The sequence below is a fragment of the Rhinopithecus roxellana genome, chromosome 8 (genome assembly GCF_007565055.1).
Source record: "Rhinopithecus roxellana isolate Shanxi Qingling chromosome 8, ASM756505v1, whole genome shotgun sequence".
In the NCBI taxonomy this organism is placed as follows: Eukaryota; Metazoa; Chordata; class Mammalia; order Primates; family Cercopithecidae; genus Rhinopithecus; species Rhinopithecus roxellana.
In genome coordinates this window covers 2627298-2652697 of record NC_044556.1, presented here as the reverse complement: position 1 = coordinate 2652697, position 25400 = coordinate 2627298, and the positions used below count along the sequence as shown (strand labels likewise).

At 51.2% G+C, this 25400-nt stretch overlaps 2 protein-coding genes across 8 annotated transcripts in view; one reads left to right on the top strand and one right to left on the bottom strand.

Moving 5' to 3' along the window:
- Window positions 1–19803, bottom strand: part of C8H19orf57 (chromosome 8 C19orf57 homolog) — a 26410-nt gene extending 6607 nt beyond the window's left edge. For 2 of the 3 annotated variants that reach the window (XM_030935400.1, XM_030935401.1), the window contains exons 1-6: window positions 19353–19803; window positions 18338–18389; window positions 8019–8193; window positions 5765–5846; window positions 5403–5513; window positions 868–2160 (exon numbers count right to left, since the gene is read on the bottom strand). In XM_030935400.1, the coding sequence (XP_030791260.1) occupies window positions 868–2160; window positions 5403–5513; window positions 5765–5846; window positions 8019–8193; window positions 18338–18368 (1692 nt within the window). In that variant the 5' untranslated portion in view covers window positions 18369–18389; window positions 19353–19803. The remainder of the gene's footprint in view (window positions 1–867; window positions 2161–5402; window positions 5514–5764; window positions 5847–8018; window positions 8194–18337; window positions 18390–19352) is intronic. The other variant, XM_010361599.2, reaches the window with a different exon arrangement.
- The window catches only part of CC2D1A (coiled-coil and C2 domain containing 1A), a 25382-nt gene continuing 19763 nt past the window's right edge, over window positions 19782–25400 (top strand). For all 5 annotated transcript variants that reach the window (XM_030935398.1, XM_030935397.1, XM_030935395.1 and 2 more), the window contains exons 1-2: window positions 19782–20140; window positions 23969–24104. In XM_030935398.1, the coding sequence (XP_030791258.1) occupies window positions 20081–20140; window positions 23969–24104 (196 nt within the window). In that variant the 5' untranslated portion in view covers window positions 19782–20080. The remainder of the gene's footprint in view (window positions 20141–23968; window positions 24105–25400) is intronic.

The window sequence follows — 25400 nt, the reverse complement described above, 5'->3', positions numbered from 1 at the left end:
GCTGGGGCATGACCTGGGTGCCAGCCTGGCCTCCTCCCCTCCCCTCCCGCCTGCTTCACCTCCAACAGGTGTACGAACTCTTCCAGAGTCTTCGCTGCTACACCCATTGTGTGGAGAGAGAACCGCCTACCTCCCAGGGTGTGACTGTGACGCCCTCAGCCCAGGCTCAGGTGTGCCAACAGCTGGGGAGGTCACTCTTCCCCTGGGGGGCAGGGCTGAAGCAAGGCTGCCACCTGCCCAGACAGGAGAACGAATGCCAACAGCTGGCACCAGCTCTGGAGCCAGAGGAGGCCACATCTGGGCAGCCGGTGGGGCAGGCAGATCCCTGAAGGAGGCAAAGCCCTTACAAGTTCCGGCAGAAAAACAAAATGACTTATGTATGTTCGGGAAGGAATCATATCAGGACCTCCAGAGGACCCTAAGGAGATGGGCAAAGGCTCTTTTGCAGCTTGGGAGTGAAGCCCCCTCCCCAGGCCCAGCTTCTCTCCATCACCCCACTGTGTCCACTGCCCTCAATACATGCCCTGGGACCCCACAGCCAGGGTCAGGCACTGAAGCAGAAGCTGCCAGGGGCTGGCACTCCTGGGGACTCCAGTTCAATGTGGGAGGCCCGGCTGAGAAAGCAGCTGTGTGTCACCATCCCTGGATATGTAGACAACCACCGAAAGGCAGGTCTATACTTTCTGGAAAACCACCGACTCCACGTCCAATAGAGCTGCAACTCGGACTCCTCGAGTCGTTGGCTGTCTAAATGGTACGCCCTGAGCCCCAGCTCCCCCTCCACCGCTGTGCCATGTGAGGAGAGGGCTTGTGCAGGTTAGGTGCCTGCCCTGGGCAGGTATGTCTGTCACTCGGGGCAGCTCTTACCTGCTCAGGCGGGGCTTCGAAGTCAGAAGCGTCCAGGGCATCCCGTATCTGGCTGTCCAGCAGGAAGTCGAGTTCCACAGCTGAAGAGTCTGCCCAGGTGGACTGGTCCACAGAATGAGGCAGGTGGTCTTGCTGCCCTGCCAGGTCTGAGGTGGTGTCTAGAATGCCCTGCTGGGCCCCAGGCTCCTGGAGAGGGCTGTCTGTTGCTTCTCTGTGTTCTGGCAGAACAGAAGCTTGTGGGGACACACGGAGCCCCTCAAGGTCTTGTTCGAGGTCCTGGCCACCTGACTCGGCTGCCTCTTGAGTAGGGCCTGGCTCCTGCTTCTGATCGACACACGGACCCGTGTCCGTGGCTGCATGGTCGGAATCTCCAGCGCCCATCATGGACTCTCCGCTCCCAGGTGCCAGAGCCAGGGAGGCTGTCGGACCCACTGGGACATCGCCAGAGGGCTTGTCATCCTGCCCTGCCTCCCCCGTTTCTCCTGCGGTTTCCCCAGTGAGGGGGGTGCAGCCTGGCAGGGCCCTCCTGTAGCCTCCATCAGCGGCCTTCCTCTTGGGAGAGGCAGGTGACATGGTGCTGGCCTGCCCATCGGGCCCAGCCACCTCCAGAGCCCTCTCTTCCAGCTCAGCAGGGTCTGTGCTCAGGTCTGCAATGACAACCATCCTGAGGGAGGAGCATCCCAGGCTGCTATGAGTCCCTTCCCCTTCCCTGCCCATCCTGCTGGGGGTCTGCTGGCGGTCAGGGGAGCCCTGGGCCACAGACCCGGGTTCCAGGCACCAAGAGGCAGGGCCCAGTCCCAGGGCAGGGCCCAAGGTAGGAGCTGATGCTGGGGTACAGGGGATACCGTCTCCCTCCTCCTGGGGCCCTCCAGGCAGGCCAGCCCCTGCTGTCCTTTGGGCCCCTACTGTCCTTTGGGCCCCTCCCTCCTTGGGGGCTCCTCTGTCTGGCTTCTCCCCTTCAGAATCACTGCTTGGTAGGTGTTTCTTTTGGCCACGATCACCTGGAACCCCATCTGTTTCAGGCCTGCTGTCTTCAGCCCCTTGTTCTGACAGGTGGTCTTGGCTGGCCCTCTGTGAGGAGGACAACCCTGTCCCCCTGTCTGGAGGGTCATCAGGCTGAGAATCTCCACTGCTGGGCACAGCCTGCACGGGGCTCTGGCTGCTCTGCTCAGGGTGGGCACTGTCTGCCTGCGTTGGGTCCCCCGGCTCCGTGGCCTCCTGGAAGGGGAGCCCCAGGGTCTCCACTAGCAGCTGGCATCCTGGACTCTGGGCGCTGGACTCTGGGAGTGTTTCCTGTGGACAGAAAAAGACTTAGCCCCAGGGCCTTTGATAACCAAGTTCTCCAAAGAGTTTTCTATTAGGTTAGTGTAAAAGTAATTGTGGGTTTTGTTATTACTTTTAATGGCAAACAGTAGCCAGGCGCAGTGGCTCACGCCTGTAATCCCAGCACTTCGGGAGGCCGAGGTGGGCAGATCACTTGAGGTCAGGAGTTCAAGATTAGCCTGGCCAAAATGGTGAAACCCCATCTCTACTAAACAAATACAAAAATTAGGCTGGGCGCGGTGGCTCAAGCCTGTAATCCCAGCACTTTGGGAGGCCAAGACGGGCAGATCACGAGGTCAGGAGATCGAGACCATCCTGGCGAACACGGTGAAACCCCATCTCTACTAAAAAAAAATACAAAAAACTAGCCAGGCAAGGTGGCGGGCGCCTGTAGTCCCAGCTACTCAGGAGGCTGAGGCAGGAGAATGGCATAAACCCGGGAGGCGGAGCTTGCAGTGAGCTGAGATCGCGCCACTGCACTCCAGCCGGGGCGACAGAGCGAGACTCTGTCTCAAAAAAAAAAAAAAAAAGGCCGGGCGCGGTGGCTCAAGCCTGTAATCCCAGCACTTTGGGAGGCCGAGACGGGTGGATCACGAGGTCAGGAGATCGAGACCATCCTGGCCTACACGGTGAAACTCTGTTTCTACTAAAAAATACAAAAAACTAGCCGGGCGAGATGGCGGGCGCCTGTAGTCCCAGCTACTCCTGGGACTCAGGAGTCCCAGTCTCCTGCGCCAGCAGGAGAATGGCGTAAACCCGGGAGGCGGAGCTTGCAGTGAGCCGAGATTGCGCCACTGCACTCCAGCCTGGGCGACAGAGCAAGACTCCGTCTCAAAAAAAAAAACAAAAACAAAAACAAAAATTAGCCAGGCATGGTGGCAGGTGACTGTAGTTCTAGCTACTCAGGAGGCTGAGGCAGGAGAATCGTTTGAACCCGGGAGGCAGAGGTTGCAGTGAGCCGAGATAGGGCTGCACTCCAGCCTGGGTGACAGAGTGAGACTCTGTCTCACACACACAAAAAACTTAATGGCAAAAACCGCACTTACTTTTGCACCAATCTAATAGTTGTGACTGCCCTGTTCAAAGATTCAGATGTTGTCACCGGCCATCATGCGTGGAAATAGGCATCAGTACCAGGCCGGCGACTGGAGGGGGATCTGGAAGCACAGAAACCTCTCCTTCCATCAAGCTCTTCTCTCTGCCAGCACCAGACACTCAACAAGATCAGGGATATGAAAATCAAGGTGGCATTCGGACCACACCAATGTTAATTTCCTGTTTATTATTATTTTTAGACAGTTTCACTCTTGTTGCCCAGGCTGGAGTGCAATGGCACAATCTCGGTTCACTGCAACCTCCACCTCCTGGGTTCAAGCGATTCTCCTGCCTCAGCCTCTCGAGTAGCTGGGATTACAGGCATGTGCCACCATGCCTGGCTAATTTTGTATACTTAGTAGAGACAGAGTTTCTCCATGTTGGTCAGGCTGGTCTCGAACTACTGCCTGCCTCAGCCTCCCAAAGTGCTAGGATTACAGGTGCGAGCCACCGTGCCCAGCCACTATTATTATTTTTATTATTTATTTTTCATAATTTTGAGACAAGGTCTCACTCTTTCATCCAGGCTGGAGTGCAGTGGTGTGATCACGGCTCACTGTAGCTTTGACCTTCCTAGGTTCGGGTGACCCCCCCATCTCAGCCTCCCAAGTAGCTGGGACTATAGGTATACACCACACCTGGATAAATTTTGTGTTTTTTTATAGAGACGGGGTTGTGCCATGTTGCCCAGGCTGGTCTTGAATGCCTGGGCTCAAGTGATCCTTCTGCCTCGGCCTCCCGAAGTACTGGGATTACAGGTGGGAGCCACTGCACCTGGCCAAGTTTTAAAACAATTATTGTAGGCTGGACGCAGTGGCTCATGCCTGTAATCCCAGCACTTTGAGAGGCCGAGGCAGGCGGATTGTTTGAAGTCAGAAGTTCGAGACCAGCCTGGCCAACAGGGTGAAACCCCATGTCTAATAAAAATACAAAAATAAGCCGGGTGTGGTGGTGTGCACCTGTAGTCCCAGCTACTGGGGAGGGTGAGGCAGGAGAATTGCTTGAATCCAGGAGACGGAGGCTGCAGTGAGCCGAGATCGCACCACTGCACTCCAGCCTGGGTGATAAGCAAGACTCCATCTCAAAAAAAAAGAAAAAAAAAAATTATTGTAGAGATAGAGTCTTCCTGTGGTGCTCAGGCTGGTCAAGGGAAGTCTCCCAAAGTGTTGGGATCACAGACATAAGCCACTGCACCTGGCCAATTGCCTACTTTTGATGATGGACTACAGTTATGCACGGTGTTACCACTCGGGGAAGCTAGAACAGAGAACACCAGAACTTCACTCTGTACTGTTTTTTGTTTTTTTTTTTTTTTTTTTTTTTTTTTTTTTTTTTTTTTGAGACGGAGTCTCGCTCTGTCGCCCAGGCTGGAGTGCAGTGGCCGGATCTCAGCTCACTGCAAGCTCCGCCTCCCGGGTTTACGCCATTCTCCTGCCTCAGCCTCCCAAGTAGCTGGGACTACAGGCACCCGCCAACTCGCCCGGCTAGTTTTTTTTGTATTTTTTAGTAGAGACGGGGTTTCGCCGTGTTAGCCAGGATGGTCTCGATCTCCTGACCTCGCGATCCACCCGTCTCGGCCTCCCAAAGTGCTGGGATTACAGGCTTGAGCCACCGCGCCCGGCCTGTTTTTTGTTTTTTAAAAAATTGTGGTAAGGCTAGGCGTGGTGGCTTACGCCTGTAATCCCAGCACTTTGGGCGGCTGAGGCGGGCAGATCACCTGAGGTCAGGAGTTCAAGACCAGGCTGGCCAACACGGTGCAACCCTGTCTCTACTAAAAATACAAAAATTAACTGGGTGTGGTGGCAGGCACCTGTTATCCCAGCTACTCAGGAGGCTGAGGTGGGAGAATTGCTTGAACCCGGTGGGGCGGAGGTTGCAGTGAGCCAAGATGGTGCCATTGCACTCCAGCCTGGGTGACAAGAGTAAAACTCTGTCTCAAGAAAAAAAAGGAAAAAAAAAAAAAAAGAATTGTTGCATACTCAACATACATCCATAGCACAATGTACTGAAAACGACGGGTGGAAGAGAGGTGCAGGCCTCACCTTTGCCAAAGAACTCCAGGGTGAAATGGGGCTGCCGAGGCTGGGCCAGGAGGCCGCACGTGCAATGGGCTCAGCCTGGCTGATTTTAAAGGCCCCACTCCTGAGGTCCTCATCCTTTGTCTCTCCTTTTCTTGCCACTGTCTTTCTGGATTTTGCAAACTGGGGAACAAACCTCCCAACTGAGTTCTGTAAACCGGATACAAGAACAAAGCAGCAATAAAGATAAGGGAGGAATGAGGTCTCAGGAAAAAAGCAAACCCAAACCTGCTCCTTTCTTGTAGCCTTGAGAGAATTCCACCCTTGCCCTTTGGGCATCTTCCCTCTAGCCCCTGTAGACCATGAGTGAGCAACTGGTGACAATGAAGGGAGACACAGAGCCGGAACTTTAAGGGAGGCAGTGGTGCTTCTACATCCACGAGGCCACAGGACAGGCTCACCTGGGAAGGAGGAAGGGGAGCTGGCTCCTTCTCTGGTTGACGGAGGAGCCAGCAGGGAGCTCCTGTTTCCTCATCTGGGGAGCTGTGTAGGAAAAGATAAAACTGAGGGAGATCTACCCGGGTACTGTGGCTCACGCCTGTAATCCCAGCACTTTGGGCAGCTGAGGTGGGCAGATCACTGAGGCCAGGAGTTCGAGACCAACCTAGGGAACATGGTGAAACCCTATCTCTACTAAAAATAAAAAAATTAGCCGGATGTGGTGGCACATGCCTGTAATCCCAGCTACTCAGGAGGCTGAGGCAGAATGGCTTGAATTTGGGAGGTGGTGGTTGCAGTGAGCCAAGATCGTGCTACTGCACCCCAGCCTAGGTGACAGAACAAGGCTCTGTGTCAAAACAAACAAACAAACAAACTGAGGGGGATCTGAAATCCTCCTAGGTTGTCACTCACATATTGAGACACATGCAAAACAAAATCCAAGAGGAAACCAGTGCTAAGAGTCTCCTAGGCTGGGCACGGTGGCTCATGCCTTTAATCCCAGCACTGCGGGAGGCTGAGGTGGGTGGATGCCCAGGAGTTTGAGACCAGCCTGAGCAACATAGTGAGACCCCATTTCTACAAAAAATTTAAAAATTAGCTGGACAAGGTGATGTGTGCCTGTGGTCCCAGCTACTTGAGAGGCTGAGATGGGAGGATCATCTGAGCCAGGGGAGTTCAGGCTGCAATGAGCTATGATCACATCACTGTACTCCAGCCTGGGTGACAGAGCAAGACCCTGTCTCAAAAAAAAAAAAAAAAGTCTGCTAGATGGAAGGCCCTGGAAAACCTGCTTTAAAAGAGTGGAATGGGGATGGAGAAGCAGTGACCTGAGAACATTTAACGGGCAAGGAGGGTGCAGAGTCTCACTTGGAGAATACACTGCCTCAACAGGTGACTTTGTTACACTTATAATGCCAGAACTGCCTTCTGAACTGGGAATAGGGATATTCTCATTTGGACGGACACTCCAGCTCTCACAAGACATATTCTAGAGAAAGGAAATTGTACATGCAAGAAACATAGTGTCTTTAAAAACGAGTGAAACTTAGGGTTATATTTAAATAAATAAGGGCCAGGCGCGGTGGTTCACACCTGTAATCCCAGCACTTTGGGAGGCCGAGGCAGGCAGATCACCTTAAGTCAGGAGCTCAAGACCAGCCTGGCCAACATGGTGAAACCCCATCTCTAGTAAAAAATACAAAAATTAGCTGAGTGTGGTGGCGGGCGCCTTTCATCCCAGCTACTTGGGAGGCTGAGGCAGGAGAATTGCTTGAACCCAGGAGGTGGAGGTTGCAGTGAACCGAGATTGTACCACTGCACTCCAGCCTAGGTGACAGAGCAAGACCCTGTCTCAAATACATACACACATCCATAAGGATATATATATCGTTTTGTTTTGGCTAATTATTTTATTTCTTGTAGATATGGGGTCATCCTCATTATGTTACACAGGCTCCTCTCGAACTCCTGGGTTCAAGCAATCCTCTTGCCTTGGCCTCCCAAAGTGCTGGGATTACAGGCATGAGCCACTGTGCCCAGCCCTGATTGCTTTTCTTTTTTATTGGTCATTAGCTCACATAACAATTCCTTTGTTCCCTTCTTGATTAAGGAGGAGGAATGCGGAAGACGGATGGGTTTGACCAGCAGACAGAATATGAGTTATAGAATATAAGTTCTGTAACCTTGAAAAATTCAACGTTATCTTTGTCCCCAGTTAAACTTCTTTTTTTCTTTTATTTTTTAGATGGAGTCTCGCTCTGTTGCCCTGGCTAGAGTGTAGTGGCATGATCTCTGCTCACTGCAACCTCTGCCTCCTGGGTTCAGTCGATTCTCCTGCCTCAGCCTCCTGAGTATCTGGGATTACAGGTGTGTCACCACATCTGGCTAATTTTTGTATTTTTAGTAGAGACAGAGTTTTGCAATGTTGGCCAGGCTGGTCTCAAACTCGTGACCTCAAGTGATCCTCCCCGCTAGGCCTCCCAAAGTGCTGGGATTACAGGCATTAGCCACCATGCCCGGCCAAAACATCAACCCTTCTTACCAGCGAGGAAAGCTAGGAGAAGTAAGATCCGATGGCCCTGAGCTCTGGGAAGGAGTGGGTCACAGCACTGGATAGGTTGTGGGTCTACTTCCCAAAGCATTGCTGTCTGCTGAGCTGCTGTGCTATGTGGACTGTCAGTGGGGAGACCTGCCGGAATGCTCAGAGCCACCTACCTGCAGACCGCCTTTCCTGGTTCCTCCCCGTGCTGCTGTGTAGAGGGAACAGGTCCCAGTTTACTCTCTGGCTCCTCAGGGTGATGTAAACAGCCCAACATGGAACTCTGGGGGTCCCCATCAGAGTCTCCTAGCCTTGGGGTCTTTAGGGGTTTTGGAGGACAGAGTCCGTCTCCTGTTTTAGAGATAGAGGAAGATGAAGGGGTGGGGGATACAGCCATTGCCATGGCTGACAAGTGAACACAGCAAGGCCACTGCTGTCTTGAAAGAAAGCAGGCTCGTTCCAAGGGCATGAAACCCCCGCTCTGATGCTCACCTGGTGAGCGAGAGATGGACTGGAACCCCTATCAAAGGTGGGACTTATGAGCTTATGTGTCCATGAGATTCAAAGGCTTTTTACCTATGGACTGGCCGGAGCTGAGGCTGAATCAGGAGGTGGCCTGGCCTGGCTCCAGATCACACAGAAGAACCTGGCCCGGCCGACTGTCTCTCTGGGGAAGTGGTAAGGGGTGTGTAGTGGGTCCCAGCTCAAACAGCTCTGCAGAGGGGTCATTCCTGTCTTCTCTACCAAACATCCCCTTTCATGAGCCTGACTTCTTCCCTTCTCAGCTTTTCTGCAAGTATCGATGTCCTGGGTCATCTCCCGTCTTCCCCACTACAACTAGGCTGCACGCAAGAAGGGGCCGAATCCATCTCACTCTCTGTGGGGTCCCAAGTGCCTGTAAGAGCATCCTGTACACTGTTGGTGCTCAATAAATACTTAGGACATGATTGGATAAATGCACACCACCAAGTGCAGACAAGATTAAATTATGTACCATTCTAGTGTGCTGAGACATCTGTGAAATAGCCATCCTGGGAAAACTGGGACTCACAGTCAGCAGGTGCTGAAGAAGTGATGCTTTGGCCACGTCCTGGCCCCTTGCATTTCTGCACTAACTTCCCCATCACTGAAAGCAATTGCAATGTGTCGTCTTCCGGCATTTAAGAGGCTAAAGATGCTTACTTACATCTTTGTATACATAGCACGGTGGCTCACGCCTATAATCCCAGCACTTTGGGAGGCTGAGGCGAGTGGACCACCTAAGGTCAGGAGTTCAAGACCAGCCTGGCCAACAAGGCGAAACCCCATCTCTACTGAAAATACAAAAATTAGCCAGGCATGGTGGCACCCACCTATAGTCCCAGCTACTTGGGAGGCTGAGGCAGGAGAATCACTTGAACCTGGGAGGCAGAAGTTGCAGTGAGCTGAGATTGTACTACTGCACTCCAGCCTGGGTGACAGAGTGAGACTGTCTCAAAAAAAATTAATATGTATTATATATTATATATAAGAATACATATGGATTCATATTTAACATATACATACATATAAAATATATTATGTTTACATATTACATATTTATAATTAGAAATATATCTTAAATTATATCTTTCTAATATATTAATATATTATAAAATTATGTACTTATGTATGATGTATATTATATATTTATTAAATATATACAGTATATATTATATATCCCACTATATTGCCAGGTTGTTCCATGTGATCTAAAGCCAGGCCATGCCACCTCAGGATTCAGCCTCAGCCAAATATGTAAATATATATATTTATACATATATATTTATACATACATATTTATATATATGTATTTATGTATTATATATACTATATATATATTTTTTTCTTTTTTTGAGACAGGGTCTGGCTTTGTCTCCCAGGCTGGAGTGAAGTGGTACAACCGTGGATCACTGCAGTCTTGACCTCCTGGGCTCAAGCCATCCTCCCGCCTCAGGCCCCTTGAGTGGCTGGGAAAACAGGTGTGTGCCACCATGCCTGGCTGTCTTTTTTTGTTTTTGTTTTGTAGACACAGGGTCTCACTACGTTGCCCAGGTTGGTCGTGAACTCTGGTGCTCAGAGTTCATGACCTCTGTCTCGGCCTCCCAAAGTGCTGGAATTACAGCCATGAACCACTTTGCCTGGCCAGCATCTATTTTTTGAATTAAGAAAACTCACTTACGGCCAGGCGCGGTGGCTCAAGCCTGTAATCCCAGCACTTTGGGAGGCCGAGACGGGCGGATCACGAGGTCAGGAGATCGAGACCATCCTGGCTAACATGGTGAAACCCCGTCTCTACTAAAAATACAAAAAACTAGTCGGGCGACCTGGCGGGCGCCTGTAGTCCCAGCTACTCGGGAGGCTGAGGCAGGAGAATGGCGTGAACCCGGGAGGCGGAGCTTGCAGTGAGCTGAGATCCGGCCACTGCACTCCAGCCTGGGCGACAGAGCGAGACTCCGTCTCAAAAAAAAAAAAAAAAAAAAAAGAAAACTCACTTACATCGAAGCTTTCAATAGTGGCTGGCTTGTAAGATGTCCCCAAACCTGGCCCCACCTAATCATGTATTCAGTGCACAAATGATAAGGGTTGACTCTAGTGAGTTCTACACCAGATGCCGTCCTAAGAACTTGTGTGTGTTAAGATAAAAGCTCAAGGCAGGGTGCTGCTGTTATGCCTGCCTTACAGAAGTAACATTGAGCAATTCAATATTATCTTTGTCCATGATTAAAATATCAGCCTTTCTCACAGCCTGTAATCCCAGGACTTTGGGAAGCCGAGGCAGGTGGATTGCTTGAGCTCAGCAGTTCAAGACCAGCCTGGGCAACATGGCGAAACACTGTCTAAAAAGTATGAAAACTAGCCAGACATGGTGGCGCACGCCTGTAGTCCCACGTACTTGAGAGGCTGAAGTGGGAGGATGACTTGAGCCCGGAGGAAGAGATTGCAGTGAGTCCAGACTGCGCCACTGCACTCCAGCCTGGGCAACAGAACTAGAGCCTGTCTCAAAAAGACAATTAAATTAAAATAAATAAAAAGGGCAATATGGCAAAACCCCATCTCTACTAAAAGTATAAAAGTTATCTGGGCATGGTGGTGGGCACCTGTAATCCCATCTACTTGGGTGGCTGAGGCAGGAGAATCGCTTGTACCTAGCAGGCTGCGGTTGCAGTGAGCCAAGATGGCGCCACTGCACTCCAGCCTGGGCAAGGGAGTGAGACTCCATCTCAAAAAAATAAATTAATAATTAAATTAAATGAAAAGGAAAGGAAAGATGTGAGAATTGACACCCAAGGGCCCCAAGTTCCCAGAAAGGTGTAAACATTGAGGCACACGGAGGCCAAGGAACCGAGGCTGGCACCCCGTCCAATTCCAGAACCAGCACACTTAGGAATACTTGAACATTTACTGAATGCCTACTATGTAGCAGATTTCTACCAAGGCACAGACAACAAAAAGACAAACCAACAGCCAGGTGTGGTGGTGCATGCCTGCAGTCCCAGCTACTCAGGAGGCTGAGGGGGTAGGATTGCTTGAGTCCAGGATCTCACTTGGGTAACACAGTGAGATCCCACCTCTAAAAACATTTAAAAATTAGCTGAGGGTGGTGGCATGCACCTGTAGTCTCAGCTACTCGGGAGGCTGAGGCAGGAGGATTGCTTGAGCCCTGGAGGTTGAGGCTGCAGTGAGCCGTGATTGTGCCACTGGATTCTGGCCTCAGCAACAGAGCTAGATCCTGGCTCTAAAAAAAAAAAACTGAAGAATAACACTATTCAGGGCTGGGCGTGGTGGCTCACACCTATAATCACAGCACTTTGGGAGGTCAAGGCGGGTGGATCACCTGAGGTCGGGAGTTCAAGACCAGTCTGACCAACATGGAGAAACCCCATCTCTACTAAAAATACAAAATAAGCCAGGCATGCTGGCTCATGCCTGTAATCTCAGCTACTTGGGAGGCTGAGGCAGGAGAATCACTTGAACCCGCGAGGCAGAGGTTGTGGTGAGCCGATATCACATCACCGCACTCTAGCCTGGGTAACAAGAGTAAAACTCCGTCTCAAAAAATATATATATTGGCCGGGCGCGGTGGCTCAAGCCTGTAATCCCAGCACTTTGGGAGCCCGAGACGGGCGGATCACGAGGTCAGGAGATCGAGACCATCCTGGCTAATACGGTGAAACCCTGTCTCTACTTAAAAATACAAAAAACTAGCCGGGCGAGGTGGTGGGCGCCTGTAGTCCCAGCTACTCGGGAGGCTGAGACAGGAGAATGGCGTGAACCCGGGAGGCGGAGCTTGCAGTGAGCTGAGAGCCGGCCACTGCACTCCAGCCTGGGCGGCAGAGCAAGACTCCGTCTCAAAAAAAAAAAAAAAAAAAAAAAAAAAAAAAAAATATATATATATATATATATATATATATATATATTTAAAAAAAAAAACACCACTATCCAAACCCCAGGTGGACTCTTTCCAACCTCAGCTCTGCACTACACACTCACGCACCTTGACGTAAACCTAATGAATGAGTCTCTCTTTCCTCGACGCCAATTGCTAGGGTCTGCCTCAGTCCTAACTCAGCTGTTTGCCCTCCACTAAAACACAGTGATCTTCCTGTAATTGCTTCTAATTCCTCTTCTTCTATTTTTTATTTTTTGAGATGGACTCTCACTCTGTTGACCAGGCTGGAGTGCAGTGGCACAATCTCAGCTCACTGCAACCTCCATCTCCTGGGTTCAAGCAATTCTTCTGCCTCAGCCTCCTGATTGGCTGGGACTACAGGCACAAGCCACCATGCCTGGTTAATTTTTTTGTATTTTCAGTAGAAACGGGTTTTCACCATGTTGGCCACGTTGGTTTCGAACTCCTGATCTCAACCGATCTGCCTGCCTTGGCCTCCCAAAGTGCTAGGATTGCAGGTGTAAGCCATGGCGCACAGCCAATTGCTCGTAATTCTGTCAGTAACAGTTTGGGAGTGCCCATTTAGAACTTTATCCCACTGCTGTGTATTTGCTTAGCGCTCCCTGGGAGAAGCATTTTCCTTTGTCCCTCGACTAGAGCTGGAGGATCTCCAGGGCAGGAACTGAGTGCGCTGCACCCTTTGATCTCCTCCTTGCCCTCCCCCGCTCCCTCTGGTGCCCACCTCAAAGGATGCAGCACCACAAGTAAGGCTCCGATGGACATTACTTAAAGAAACACATTCCTAACCATCCAGGCATGGTGGCTCACACCTGTGATCTCACCACTTTGAGAGAGTGAGGTGGACAGATTGCTTGAGGTCAGGAGTTCGAGACCAGCCTGGCCAACATGGCAAAATCCTATCTCTACCACAAATACAAAAAATTAGCCAGGCGTGGTGGTGGGCACCTGTAGTCCCAGATAATCAGGAGGCTGAGGCAGGAGAATCGCTTGAACTCGGGAGGCAGAGGATGCAGTGAGCCAAGACTGCACAACTGCACTCTAACCTGGGTGACAGAGCAAGGCTCTGTCTCAAAAGAAACACGAACTTGTGGTCTGCCAGAAAAGACAAAATATAGCTGCTTTGTTTATTTGGTTTCTTGAGATTCTCAAACACTTGCTCACTTGGCTGATCGAATGGCCATTTGTACCGAATAAAAAGCAAAAAAATATCAATGGCATTGAAGAGTCTTCTCTTTCCTTCCGGCAATCTGTCCACATGGGACTAATTTAAGAAAAAATACGGCAGAACCTTGTGTTCAACACCAAAGACTGAAGACATTGGGAGGGAAAAGGCCTCTTTCACCACCTGCCAGAATCTTCTTCCTCTCTCCACCCTTCCAGTATACACAGAAAGGGCTGTCCAGGGCCAGCCCTGAGGTCCACTGAGCTGGGGAGTCTACCGCCAACAGAGGCCCCAAGTGACCTGCTGTGGGTGGGCCTGGCTGTCCCCAGCTTCCCTCTCCAAGGTCAGAGAAATTCTGATGCCTCCAAGCAGCCTGTTGTTCATCTCTGCACAAAACATGTTCAATCTGCTGATCATTTCCTCTTCTGTCCCATATCTTGGGGGAAAAACATGAACACCCTTCCCTAAATTCATCAGCCACTAAATTAGAAAGTCATTTCAAAATTTTGAAGAAATTTAACTTACATTAGAAAATGATAGGCAAATGGAACTCTACTACGTCATATTTGGAGTTTGTCTTTCTGACTTGGTTTGTTCCTTTTTTTTTTTTTTTAAGACAGAGTCTCACTCTGTTGCCCAGGCTAGAGTGCAGTGGTGCAATCTCAGCTCTCCCAGGCTCAAGCAAGTCTCGTGCCTCAGCCTCCCAAGTAGCTGGGATTACAGACACATGCCACCATGCCTGGCTAATTTTTGTATTTTTAGTACAGATGGGGTTTCACCATGTTGACCAGGTTGATCTCGAACCCTAACCTCAAATGATCCACCTGCCTCGGCCTCGCAAAGTGCTCAGATTACAGGCAGGAGCCATCGCGCCCAACAATCTTTCTTTTTTTTTTTTTTTAAGAGACAAGGTTTTGTTCTGTGTCCCAGGCTAGAGTGCAGGCGCAGTCACAGCTCACTGCAGCCTGGAATTCCTCAGCTCAAGCCATCTTCCTGCCTCAATCTCCTAAGTAGCCAGGACTACAGGTGTGTGCCACCACACCTTGTTAATTAAAAATATTTCTTTTTTGAGACTGGATAACATTATGTTGCTCAGGCTGGTCATTAACTCCTAGTCTCAGGCAATCCTTTCACCTCGGCCTCCCAAGTAGCCTGGAGTACAGGTGCACATCACCATGCCTGGCTATTTTGGGGTGTTTTTCTTTTCAAATGATGAAATTGTATAGGTATACTGACAAGTAAACATGGTCATGATCTACTGCAAAGTGAAAAATGGAGGCTGCAGATCAGAAAGTGTGATGATTCTATTTTCCAAAAAAAGTACTTTATTTGGGCCAGGCACAGTGGCTCATGCCTGTAATCTTTGGGAGGCCAAGGCAGGCGGGTAACATGAAGTCAGGAGTTCGAGTGCAGCCTAGCCAACATGGTGAAACCCCGTCTCTACTAAAAATACAAAAATTAGCCAGGCATGGTGGCGGGTGCCTGTAATCCCAGATACTCAGGAGGCTGAGGCATGAGGATCACTTGAACCCAGGAGACAGAGGTTGCAGTGAACCAAAATCATGCCGCTGCACTCCAGCCTGGGTGACAGAATGAGACTCTGTCTCCAAAAAAATAAAACAAACAAACAAAAACAAAACAAAACTCAACACTGTATCTGTATATATACAGAAAATGTCTGACCAGGCATGGTGGCTCACGCCGGTAATTCTGAGCACTTTGGGAGGCCAAGGCAGGTGGACTGCTGGAGCCCAGAAGTTCAAGACCAGCCTGGGCAACATAGTGAGGACTCGTCTCTTCCAAAAAATAAAAAAATTAGCCAGGCATGGTGGCACACACCTGTAGTCCCAGCTATTTGGGACGCTGAGGTGGGAGGATCAGCTGAGCCTAGGGAGGTCGAGGCTATAGTGAGCTCCGATTGCGCCACTGCTCTCCAGACTGGGCGACAGAGCAAGACTCTGTCTTGAAAAAAAGAAAAAAAAAAAAAACAGCTGGGTAGGGTGGCTTACCCCAGTAAGCCCAGCACTTTGGCTGAGGCGGGCAGATCACGTGAGGCCAGGAGTTTGAGACCAGCCTGGGCAACGTGGCGAAACCCCATCTCTACTACAAATACAAAAATTATCCGGGCATGTTGGCAGACACCTGTAATCCCAGCTACTCCGGAGGCTGAGGCAGGAGAATCGCCTGAACTTGGGAGGCGGAGGTTGCAGTGAGCCGAGATTGCACCACTGCACTCCAGTCTGGGCAACAAGAGCAAAACTCCGTTTCAAAGGAAACAAAATAAGTCTAGAAGTAGTGTACTGAGGTTAGAGTCCTGCCCTGTTTTTCATGCTGTTCTATAGTTGATCATTGTCCTATGGCTGAGCTAGATGTCAACATTAGGGAAAGCTTGGGGAAGGGTAGCCAGAACTTTCTGAATTATTTTTGCAACTTTTCTGTAAGTCCTAGATTACTTCAAAATAAAAGTTTTTTTAAAAAGTCTGGAAGAGGCCGGGCGCGGTGGCTCAAGCCTGTAATCCCAGCACTTTGGGAGGCCGAGACGGGCGGATCACGAGGTCAGGAGATCGAGACCATCCTGGCTAACATGGTGAAACCCCGTCTCTACTAAAAAATACAAAAAACTAGCCGGGCGAGGTGGCGGGCGCCTGTAGTCCCAGCTACTTGGGAGGCTGAGGCAGGAGAATGGTGTAAACCCGGGAGGCGGAGCTTGCAGTGAGCTGAGATCCGGCCACTGCACTCCAGCCTGGGCCACAGAGCGAGACTCCGTCTCAAAAAAAAAAAAAAAAAAAAAAAAAAAAAAAAAAAAAAAAAAAGTCTGGAAGAGCTGGGCGCGGTGGCTCACGCCTGCAACCCCAGCACTTTGGGAGGCCAAGGCAGGCAGATCATGAGGTCAGGAGATCGAGACTATCTTGGCTAACACAGTGAAACCCTGTCTCTACTAAAATTACAAAAAAGTTACCCTGGCGTGGTGGCGGGCACCTGTAGTCCCAGCTACTCGGGAGACTGAGGCAGGAGAATGGTGTGAACCCGGGAGGAGGAGCTTGCCATGAGCCAAGATCGCACCACTGCACTCCAGCCTGGGTGACAGAGCAAGACTCCGTATCAAAAGTAAATAAATAAATAAATAAAGTAAAAATAAAAAAAAGAAAGTCTGGAAGAAGAATTGTTAACAGCAGTCTACATTTGTGTACTGCCTTAGGTCAGTTCTGGGTGCTTTACAGATATTAATCCACATGTGAGCTCTAAGGGCAGGATTCCCCACCTTGGAGGACATTTGGGATTGGATCATTCTCTGTGGCTGGGGAGCATCCTATGCATGGTAGGATATTTGAGCAGCATCCCTGGCCTCCACCCACTAGATGTCAGTATCATTTCCCCAGTTATGAAAACCAAAAAAAATCTCCAGGCCGGGCACAGTGGCTCACACCTGCAATCCCAGCACTTTGGAAGGCTGAGGCAGGTGGATCGCCTGAGGTCAGGAGTTTGAGACCAGCCTGGCCAACATTGTGAAACCCTATCCCTACTAAAAATACAAAAATTAGGCAGGTGTAGTAGTGTATATCTGTAGTCCCAGCTACTCAGGAGGCTGAGGCTGCAGAATCACTTGAACCCGGGAGGTGGAGGCTGCAGTGAGCCAAGATGTGCCATTGCACTCCAGCCTGGACAACAGAGTCAGACTTGGTCTCTAAAAAAAAAGTCTCCAAGCATTGCCAACTATCCCCTGGGGGTAAAAATCCCTTCCTGTCACCTAGTTGATAAACACTGCTCTAAAGGAAAGGGTAGTGGCTTTTATTATCCCCAATTTACAAAAGGGGAAACTGAGGCATAGAGGAAATCATCCACCACCACACAGTGAGCAGAACTGGGATGAACCCAGGTTTTGGGCCCCAGAGTAAAACACTCAGCCACACACCAGGTGGCCTTGTAGTACATCAAGCATTATTCCAGGGGTCATCTCTAGGACTGGTTCCACAGGGAGGCTGTCCCGCTGTCCTGAAGCCTGGGGATGCCTCCTCTAAGCTGTGGGACCCCACCAGAGGCTTGCAGAAGCTCCAGAAAACTTTCACTTTTACTTTTCCTGTATGCCCTCTCCATTATTTCTATTTTTCTTTCTTTCTTTCTTTCTTTTTTGAGACAGGGCCTCACTCTTATCAGTCAGGCTGGAGTGCAGTGGTGCGATCTTGACTCACTGCAACCTCCACCTCCCAGTTCGAGCGATCTTCCTGCCTCAGCCTCCTGAGTAGCTAGGACTATAGATGCCTGCCACCACCACACCCAGCTAATTTCCTTACTTTACATTGTAGAGACAGGATCTCGCTATGTTGCCCAGGCGGGTCTCGAACTCCTGGGCTCAAGTGATCTGCCCACCTTGGCCTCCCAAAGTGCTGGAATTACAGGCGTGAGCCACCACCCAGCCTTCTATTTTTCTTACCAGCATGAATTAAATCCTTTTCTTTTCTTCTTCTTCTTTTTTTTTGTTTTGTTTTTTTTTTTTTTTTGAGACAGAGTCTTGCTCTGTTGCCCAGGCTGGAGTGCACTGGCACCATCTCAGCTCACTGCAACATCGGACTCCCGGGTTCAAGCAATTCTCCTGCCTCAGCCTCCCTAGTAGGTGGGACTACAGGCACGTGCCACAACACCTGGCTAATTTTTGTATTTTCAGTAGAGATGGGGTTTCACCATGTTGGTCAGGCTGGTCTCAAACTCCTGACCTTGTGATCTGCCCGCCTTGGCCTCCCAAAGTGCTGGGATTACAGGCACGAGCCACTGCACCTGACCAATCTTTATTTTCTTTTAAGGAGGTTGGGGCAGTCATGTTAGCCAAATCTGCAATACACAAGCCCACATTCTTCCCTCCAGCAGAAGTAGAAATCAAGAAGTGTTCATTTGAATGAACATACCTGAGGTCCGCAGCTTCTTCCTCTTTGTCATTTTATCTTCCCCTTGAGAAATCTGAAAACAAGCAAAATCTCTCATCATTATAAGCAGTCCCTGTGTCTGTTTATATCCAGTGGCTTTGGCTGAGCACAGAGGTTACCCCCGCCTCCACCTCAGCCCATGTGGCTGCCCCAGGGGTCAGATGGCTCCCATTGGGACACAGCATGGGACACAGAGTCACAGCCACTTTGGGCCATGGCCAGGTGGGAATTCAAACCTCCTCCAAACTAAAGATCTTATGCCCAGGACCTGAGAGACAAATGGGACCTGGGGGGTCCTTATGGGAAGCCCCGGGGACCCACACTCTGGTCCCTGGGATGAAACAGCCTGTGTGAAGCCCCTCCTTCCCGACTGGGGTATCTGGGGGCCCTTCCAAGGACACTTGAGGACTCTCCAGGGGCCTCTGGGGCCTTTGGAGACCAGCCCGGCCAATATGGTGAAACCCCCCCTCTACTAAAAATACAAAAATTAGGCTGGGCACAGGTGGCTCGCGCCTGTAATCCCAGCACTTTAGGAGGCTGAGGTGGGCGGATCACTTGAGGTCAGGAGTTCCAGACCAGCCTGACCAATACGGTGAAACCCCGTCTGTCTCTACTAAAAGTATAAAAATTAGCTGGGTGTGGTGGCACACACCTGTAATCCCAGCTACTCGGACGGCTGAGAGAATTCCTTGAACCCGGGAGGCGGAGCTTGCAGTGAGCCGAGATCGCTCCACTACACTCCAGCCTGGGCGACAGAGCCAGACTCCGTCTCAAAAAAAAAAAAAAAAAAAAAAAATTAGCCAGGCATGGTGGCACACACCCGTAATCCCAGCTACTCAGGAGGCTGTGGCACGAGGATCGCTTGAACCCAGGAGGCAGAGGTTGCAGTGAGCCAAGATCGTGCCACTTTAAAGAGGACAGTTGCGTCCTTGGAGGGGCAAGAGCTGCCACAGGCCGGTTTCTCCCAGCCTTGGGGGTCAGGCAAGCCAAAACGGACCTGGGTCACAGAAGTCGCTGAGGACCCTCTGTCCTTATCAGAAACGAATTCTGCCTGTATCCGTTGGGAATAAGTCGCTTGAATTATCAGCGTTTACTCTTTTTGGAAAAAATAAATGGCCAAATGGGCCCTCACAGAAGCCTGGAGGCCTCGAGTCGGGCGCTGAAGGATGGAAAGGCCTGAGGGTGGGCGCTGTGGACCCCGCTCCCGGCGACAAGCCCCACACTGACACTACGTCGACCACCGAAAAGTGAAGACTCCACAGGCCGAGAGCCCACGTGAAGCCAGAGCCTATCGGTGACTGAGGGACGCTGTGAATCTCACAGAGGTCGCCGCCCCTCCCACCTGCGAGCGCTCTGCCTCTTTCCCGCGCCTCGCGAGGCCCCGCCCCGCGCATGCGCGAGGCGAGCACCGCCCACGAAGCCCGCGACAGGGAGCACCGCCCCTGCCAAGCGCATGCGTGCCCGCGCACTGCCTGCCGGGAGTTGTAGTTTCGGCTCGGCGGACCCGGCGAGTCCAGTGGCCGCGCTCCGGTGCGGCGGCGCCCGAGGCCCGAGGCGGAAGTGGGGCGGCCAAGCAGGGAGGCGAGGGCTCGGGATCGACGGCCGTGGAGCGCCGACGAGGGTTGCAGGACTCAGGAAGGGCGCGTGCGCTGCGACAGGGCCCAGGGAAGGAGGCAGGGCAAGGCCGGGCTTGGGGGCAGGTGGTTCGGGCATCCAGCCCGGAAGATGCACAAGAGGAAAGGACCCCCGGGACCGCCGGGCAGAGGCGCCGCGGCCGCCCGCCAGGTGAGTCTGCGCCCCACGGCGCGACCTGGGGATCCCTCCCCACCCCGGTCACACACTCAGGGAGGGGCCCCACCCCCCAGGGAGGCCCGATCTCCGCCCCCCAGGTAAGCCCCGGTCCCCGCCCCCCCCCCAGGTGAGGCCCCAGCCCCACTCAAGTGTGGTCTACTGGCCTTGGCTCCCCAGCTCCTGGGGCCCTGCCCCAGGTTCGGGGCCACCTGTTGCCACAGCTGCTCCAGTCGGGAAGGGGCAGTCCTCGGACTTGACACATCAAACCCTTGCATCAGTCGGGCCATGCCGGACTCCTTTTATTCCATTGTACAGATGAGGACTTTGAGACTCAGAGACGTGAAGACACCTGCCCAAGGTCATAGGGATTAACAGCTTGGCCAGAGCTAAGCACAAATCCAGGGCCCCAGCCATAAGCTTATGGCACTGTGGCTGGGCCCCTTCTCCCTCTCCCAACTCCTCTGCCCCAGGCACCAGATAGTTTGATTTTTCTGTTTTGATGGAAGGAGCCCAGGACATAGCTTGGTGTTCAGATATTAGAGTCTGGCTGACCTGAAGTTCCCTCCTGGCCTCTGTACATTGGACATTTGACTTTACAGCTCTGAGCCTCAGCTTTCTCATCTGTAAAATGGAGACCTCTGTAATCCCAGCACTTCAGGAGGTGGAGGCGGAGGTGGGAGAGTCATTTGAGGCCAGAGTTTGAGACCAGCCTGGGCAAAAGCGAGACTCCCATCTCAACAAAAAATAAAAAGACTAACTGGGTATGGTGGCATGTGCCTGTAGTCCTAGCTACTTGGGAGGCTAAGAAGGGAGGATTGCTTGAGTCCAGGAGTTCAAGACTGCAGTGAGCTATGATCGCACTACTTCTGCCCCAGCCTGGGTGATAGAACAAGACTCTTTCTCTAAAATAAAAATTAAAAATTAAAAATTAAAAATGGAAGCCAGGTGCAGTGTCTCACACCTGTAATTCCAGCACTTTGGGAGGCCATGGCGAAACCCCATCTCTATTAAAAATACAAAAATTATTTGGGCATGGTGGTGGGCACCTGTAATCCCAGCTACTTGGGAGGCTGAGGTGGGCGAATCGCTTGAACCGGGAGGTGGAGGTTGCAGTGAGCCGAGATCGCGCCACTGCATTCCAGACTGGGTGACAGAGCGAGACTCCTTCTCAAAATAAATAAATAAATAAATAATAAAAAATGGAGACCTCCAAGAGACCCTACATTACAGGACAGTTGTAAAGAGTAATTGAGATAGTTTATGGAAAGTGCTAGAACACAGCACTCAATAAATGTCACTATTATCATTATTACTAGTTGGTGGAGCCATACATAATTGCCAACATTTGGCCATTTTTTACCTACAGGAAAGGCAATTTCTTTTTGTTTTTGAGACGGATTCTCGCTCTGTCGCCCAGGCTGGAGTGCAGTGGCCGGATCTCAGCTCACTGCAAGCTCCGCCTCCCGGGTTTACGCCATTCTCTTGCCTCAGCCTCCCGAGTAGCTGGGACTACAGGCGCCCGCCACCTCGCCCGGCTAGTTTTTTGTATTTTTTTTAGTAGAGACGGGGTTTCACCGTGTTAGCCAGGATGGTCTCCATCTCCTGACCTTGTGATCCGCCCGTCTCAGCCTCCCAAAGTGCTGGGATTATAGGTTTGAGCCACCACGCCCAGCCAGGAAAGGCAATTTCATATGGTTAAACACAATGTTGTCACATCATGATTGGTCATTAACCAAGATAGGAAGACGGGTCTGCATGGCAAACTTGCATTGTGGTTAGGACTTCTTTTTTTGTCTATTTGTTTTTGAAACGGAGTCTTGCTCTCTCGCCCCAGGCTGGAGTACAGTGGCGCAGTCTCGGCTCACTGCAGCCTCCGCTTCCCGGGTTTAAGCGATTCTCCTGTCTCAGCCTCCTGAGTAGCTGGGACCACAGGCACCTGCCACCATGCCCGGCTAATTTTTTTGTCTTTTTAGTAGAGACGGGGTTTCACCGTGTTAGGATGGTCTTGATCTCCTTACCTCCTGATCCACCCACCTCGGCCTCCCAAAGTGCTGGGATTACAGGCGTGAGCCACCACGCCCAGCCTGCTCTTTTTTGGGGGGTCCGTGGAGGGGGGACGACAGAGTCTTGCTCTGTCGCTCAGGCTGGAGTTCAGTGGTGCGATCTCAGCTCACTGTAACCTCCACCTCCCAGGTTCAAGCAATTCTCCTGCCTCAGCCTCCTGAGTAGCTGGGATTGCAGCACCACCACGCCCAGCTAATTTTTGTATTTTTAGTAGAGATGGGGTTTCACCACGTTGGCTAGGCTGGTCTTGAACTCCAGACCTCAGGCGACCTGCCTGCCTCAGCCTCCCAAAGTGCTGGGATTACAGGTGTGAGCCACTGCATGCAGCCCTCAGGGCTTCTAATTGCTCTTGAAGCCCCAACCTTCCCACACAGCCCCTCTGCTGAGGATGCTGGAAAGAAAAGCCCAAGTGTACAGAGTAGCTTTGCTTTGCGTAAAGTGTGGGGCCTGCTTTCCTCCCTCCCTCCTTTCTTCCCTTCTTTCCTTCCTTCCTTTTTTCCTTCCTTCCCTCCTTCCTCCCTCCCTCTCTCCCTCCACCGCTCCATCTCTCTTTCTTCCTTTCGTTTAGACAGGGCTTTACTCTGTTGCCCAGGTGGAGGGCCGTAGCGCAGTCATGGCTCACTGCAGCCTTGACCTCCCCGGGCTCAAGTGATCCTCCTGCCTCAGACTCCTGAGTAGCTGGGACAACAGGCACACACCACAACCCCCAACTAATTTTTTTTTTTTGAGACGGAATCTCGCTCTGTTGCCCAGGCTGGAGTACAGTGGTGCGATCTCAGCTCACTGCAAGCTCTGCCTCCCAGGTTCACGCCATTCTCTTGCCTCTGCCTCCCGAGTAGCTGGGACTACAGGTGCCCGCCACCATGCCTGGCTAATTTTTTGTATTTTTAGTAGAGATGGGTTTCACTGTGTTATTCACCATGTTAGCCAGGATAGTCTCGATCTCCTGACCTCATGATCCGCCCGCCTCGGCCTCCCAAAGTGCTGGGATTACAGGCATGAGCCACCGCACCCGGCCAACTCCCAGATAATTTTTAAAAGTTTTTTTTCCTGTAATCCCAGCACTTTGGGAGGCCGAGGCAGGTGGATCACGAGGTCAGGAGATGGAGACCATCCTGGCTAACACGGTAAAACCCCATCTCTACTAAAAAAAAAAAAAAAAAAAAAAAAAATTAGCCAGGCGTGGTGGCGGGCGCCTGTAGTCCCAGCTACTCAGGAGGCTGAGGCAGGAGAATGGCGTGAACCCGGGAGGCGGAGGTTGCGGTAAGCCAAGACCGCACCACTGCACTCCAGCCTGGGTAACAGGGCGAGACTCTGTCTCAAAAAAAAAAAAAAAGTTTCTTTTTTGGTAGAGATGGGGGTCTCACTGTATTGCCCAGGCTGGTCTGGAACTCCCAGACACAATCTGTCCTCTTGCCTTGGCCTCCCACAGTGCTGGGATGAAAGGCGTGAGCCACTGCACCCAGCCAGGGGCCTGCTTTTCCCACTGAACTTGGCCCAGCAGCACATCATAAGTGTGGATTCAGATCAGAGAGCTGGGTCTCTTGCCCTTTGCCCCAGGTTGAACTGTGCCAGAGGGCCTGGCTTGTCTTATAACACCTGTTCTGGGCTTGTTCCAGTCTCCTGACACTCCTCAGGTAAATAGCTTTCCCTGGGAGACCTTGTTTCCTTCCTCCCAAGGGGACTCTCCGGCCATCATGACTGCCTTTAGCCATGTGGTGAACCAAAGGTCTGACTGAACCCTTGCTGTCCCCCTAGCTGGGCCTGCTGGTTGACCTCTCCCCAGATGGCCTGATGATCCCTGAGGACAGAGTTAACGATGAAGAACTGGAGGCCGAGTTCTTGGCTTTGGTCGGGGGCCAGCCCCCAGCTCTGGAGAAGCTCAAAGGCAAAGGTGAGATGGTTAACACACCCTCAGAACATTTTCTGATCTCCTGCAAGTGGTTCGGGTGCAGAACTGGGGGCACTGGGTAGGTAGGGGAAAGAAGACAGAGCTGATGGTCTGGGAGCCGATGGTCTGGGTAAGAGGGTCAAGATCAACTCTGGACCCAGACTGAGAGTTGGAATCCGAGCTCTGCCACTTACTGGCTATGTGACCTGACGAGTCACATCATGTGCTTTGGCCTCAGTTTTACCATCTGTAAAACTGGAATAATAATCATGTTATAGGAGTTAATCTTCTAGAGTCCGTATTTCGCCCAGGGTCCCCTCACACACAATAAGCTCATGTCAGCCGGGCACAGTGGCTCACGCCTATAATCCCAGCACTCTGGGAGGCCAAGGTGGGCAGATCACTTGGAGCCAGGAGCTCGAGAGCAGCCTGGCCAACATGGTGAAACCCCGTCTTTACTAAAAATACAAAAATTAGCCGAGCCTGGTGGTGAACGCCTGTAATCCCAGCTACTCGGGAGGCTAAGGCATGAAAATCGCTTGAATCCAGGAGGCAGCGGTTGCAGTGAGCAGAGATCGTGCCACTGCACTCCAGCCTGGGCAACAGAGCAAGATCCTGTCTCCAAGAAAAGAGAGAAGCTTCATTCAGGCATTAATTACTGTGCTATTGGCTGTGAATTCAAAGTTAATGAATGAACAATATCTATTCGGTAAGATGTCTTCAAACAGAAACACGCATGGAGCAAGGTTATGTATTGATCAGTTGATTAAAATTTTGTGACCAGAGCTTGGTGTGGTGGCACATGCCTGTAGTCTCAACTACTTGGGAGGTTGAGGCAGGAAGATCACTTGAGACCAAGAGTTTGAGGCTGCAGTGAGCTCTGATCTGGCCACTGCACTCCAGCCTGGGTGACAGAGCAAGATCCTGTCTCCAAAAAAGGTTATGACTGGAGGCTCACAGGAACCTAACCTTAAATTTCCCCTAGGAACAATAGTCCTATAGTCATTAATTTAGTCTTCAAGGCAGCTTTATAGAATGTAACATAACTAATAACAAGATGCTGGCAATATACTGTTCTAAGAGCTTCATTGACCTTCTGTGTTCCAACCTACCTATGAAGGAGGAACTGTTGTTATCTCCATGTCACAGAGGGAGAAACTGAGGCCCAGAGAGGTGACCTCACTTGCCCAAGGTCTCACAGAGAGAAAGTTGCAGAGCTGGGTTTGTTGTTTTTTTGGTGTGTGTGTGTGTGTGTGTGTGTGTGTGTGTGTGTGTGTGTGTTTTGAGACAAACCCTCGC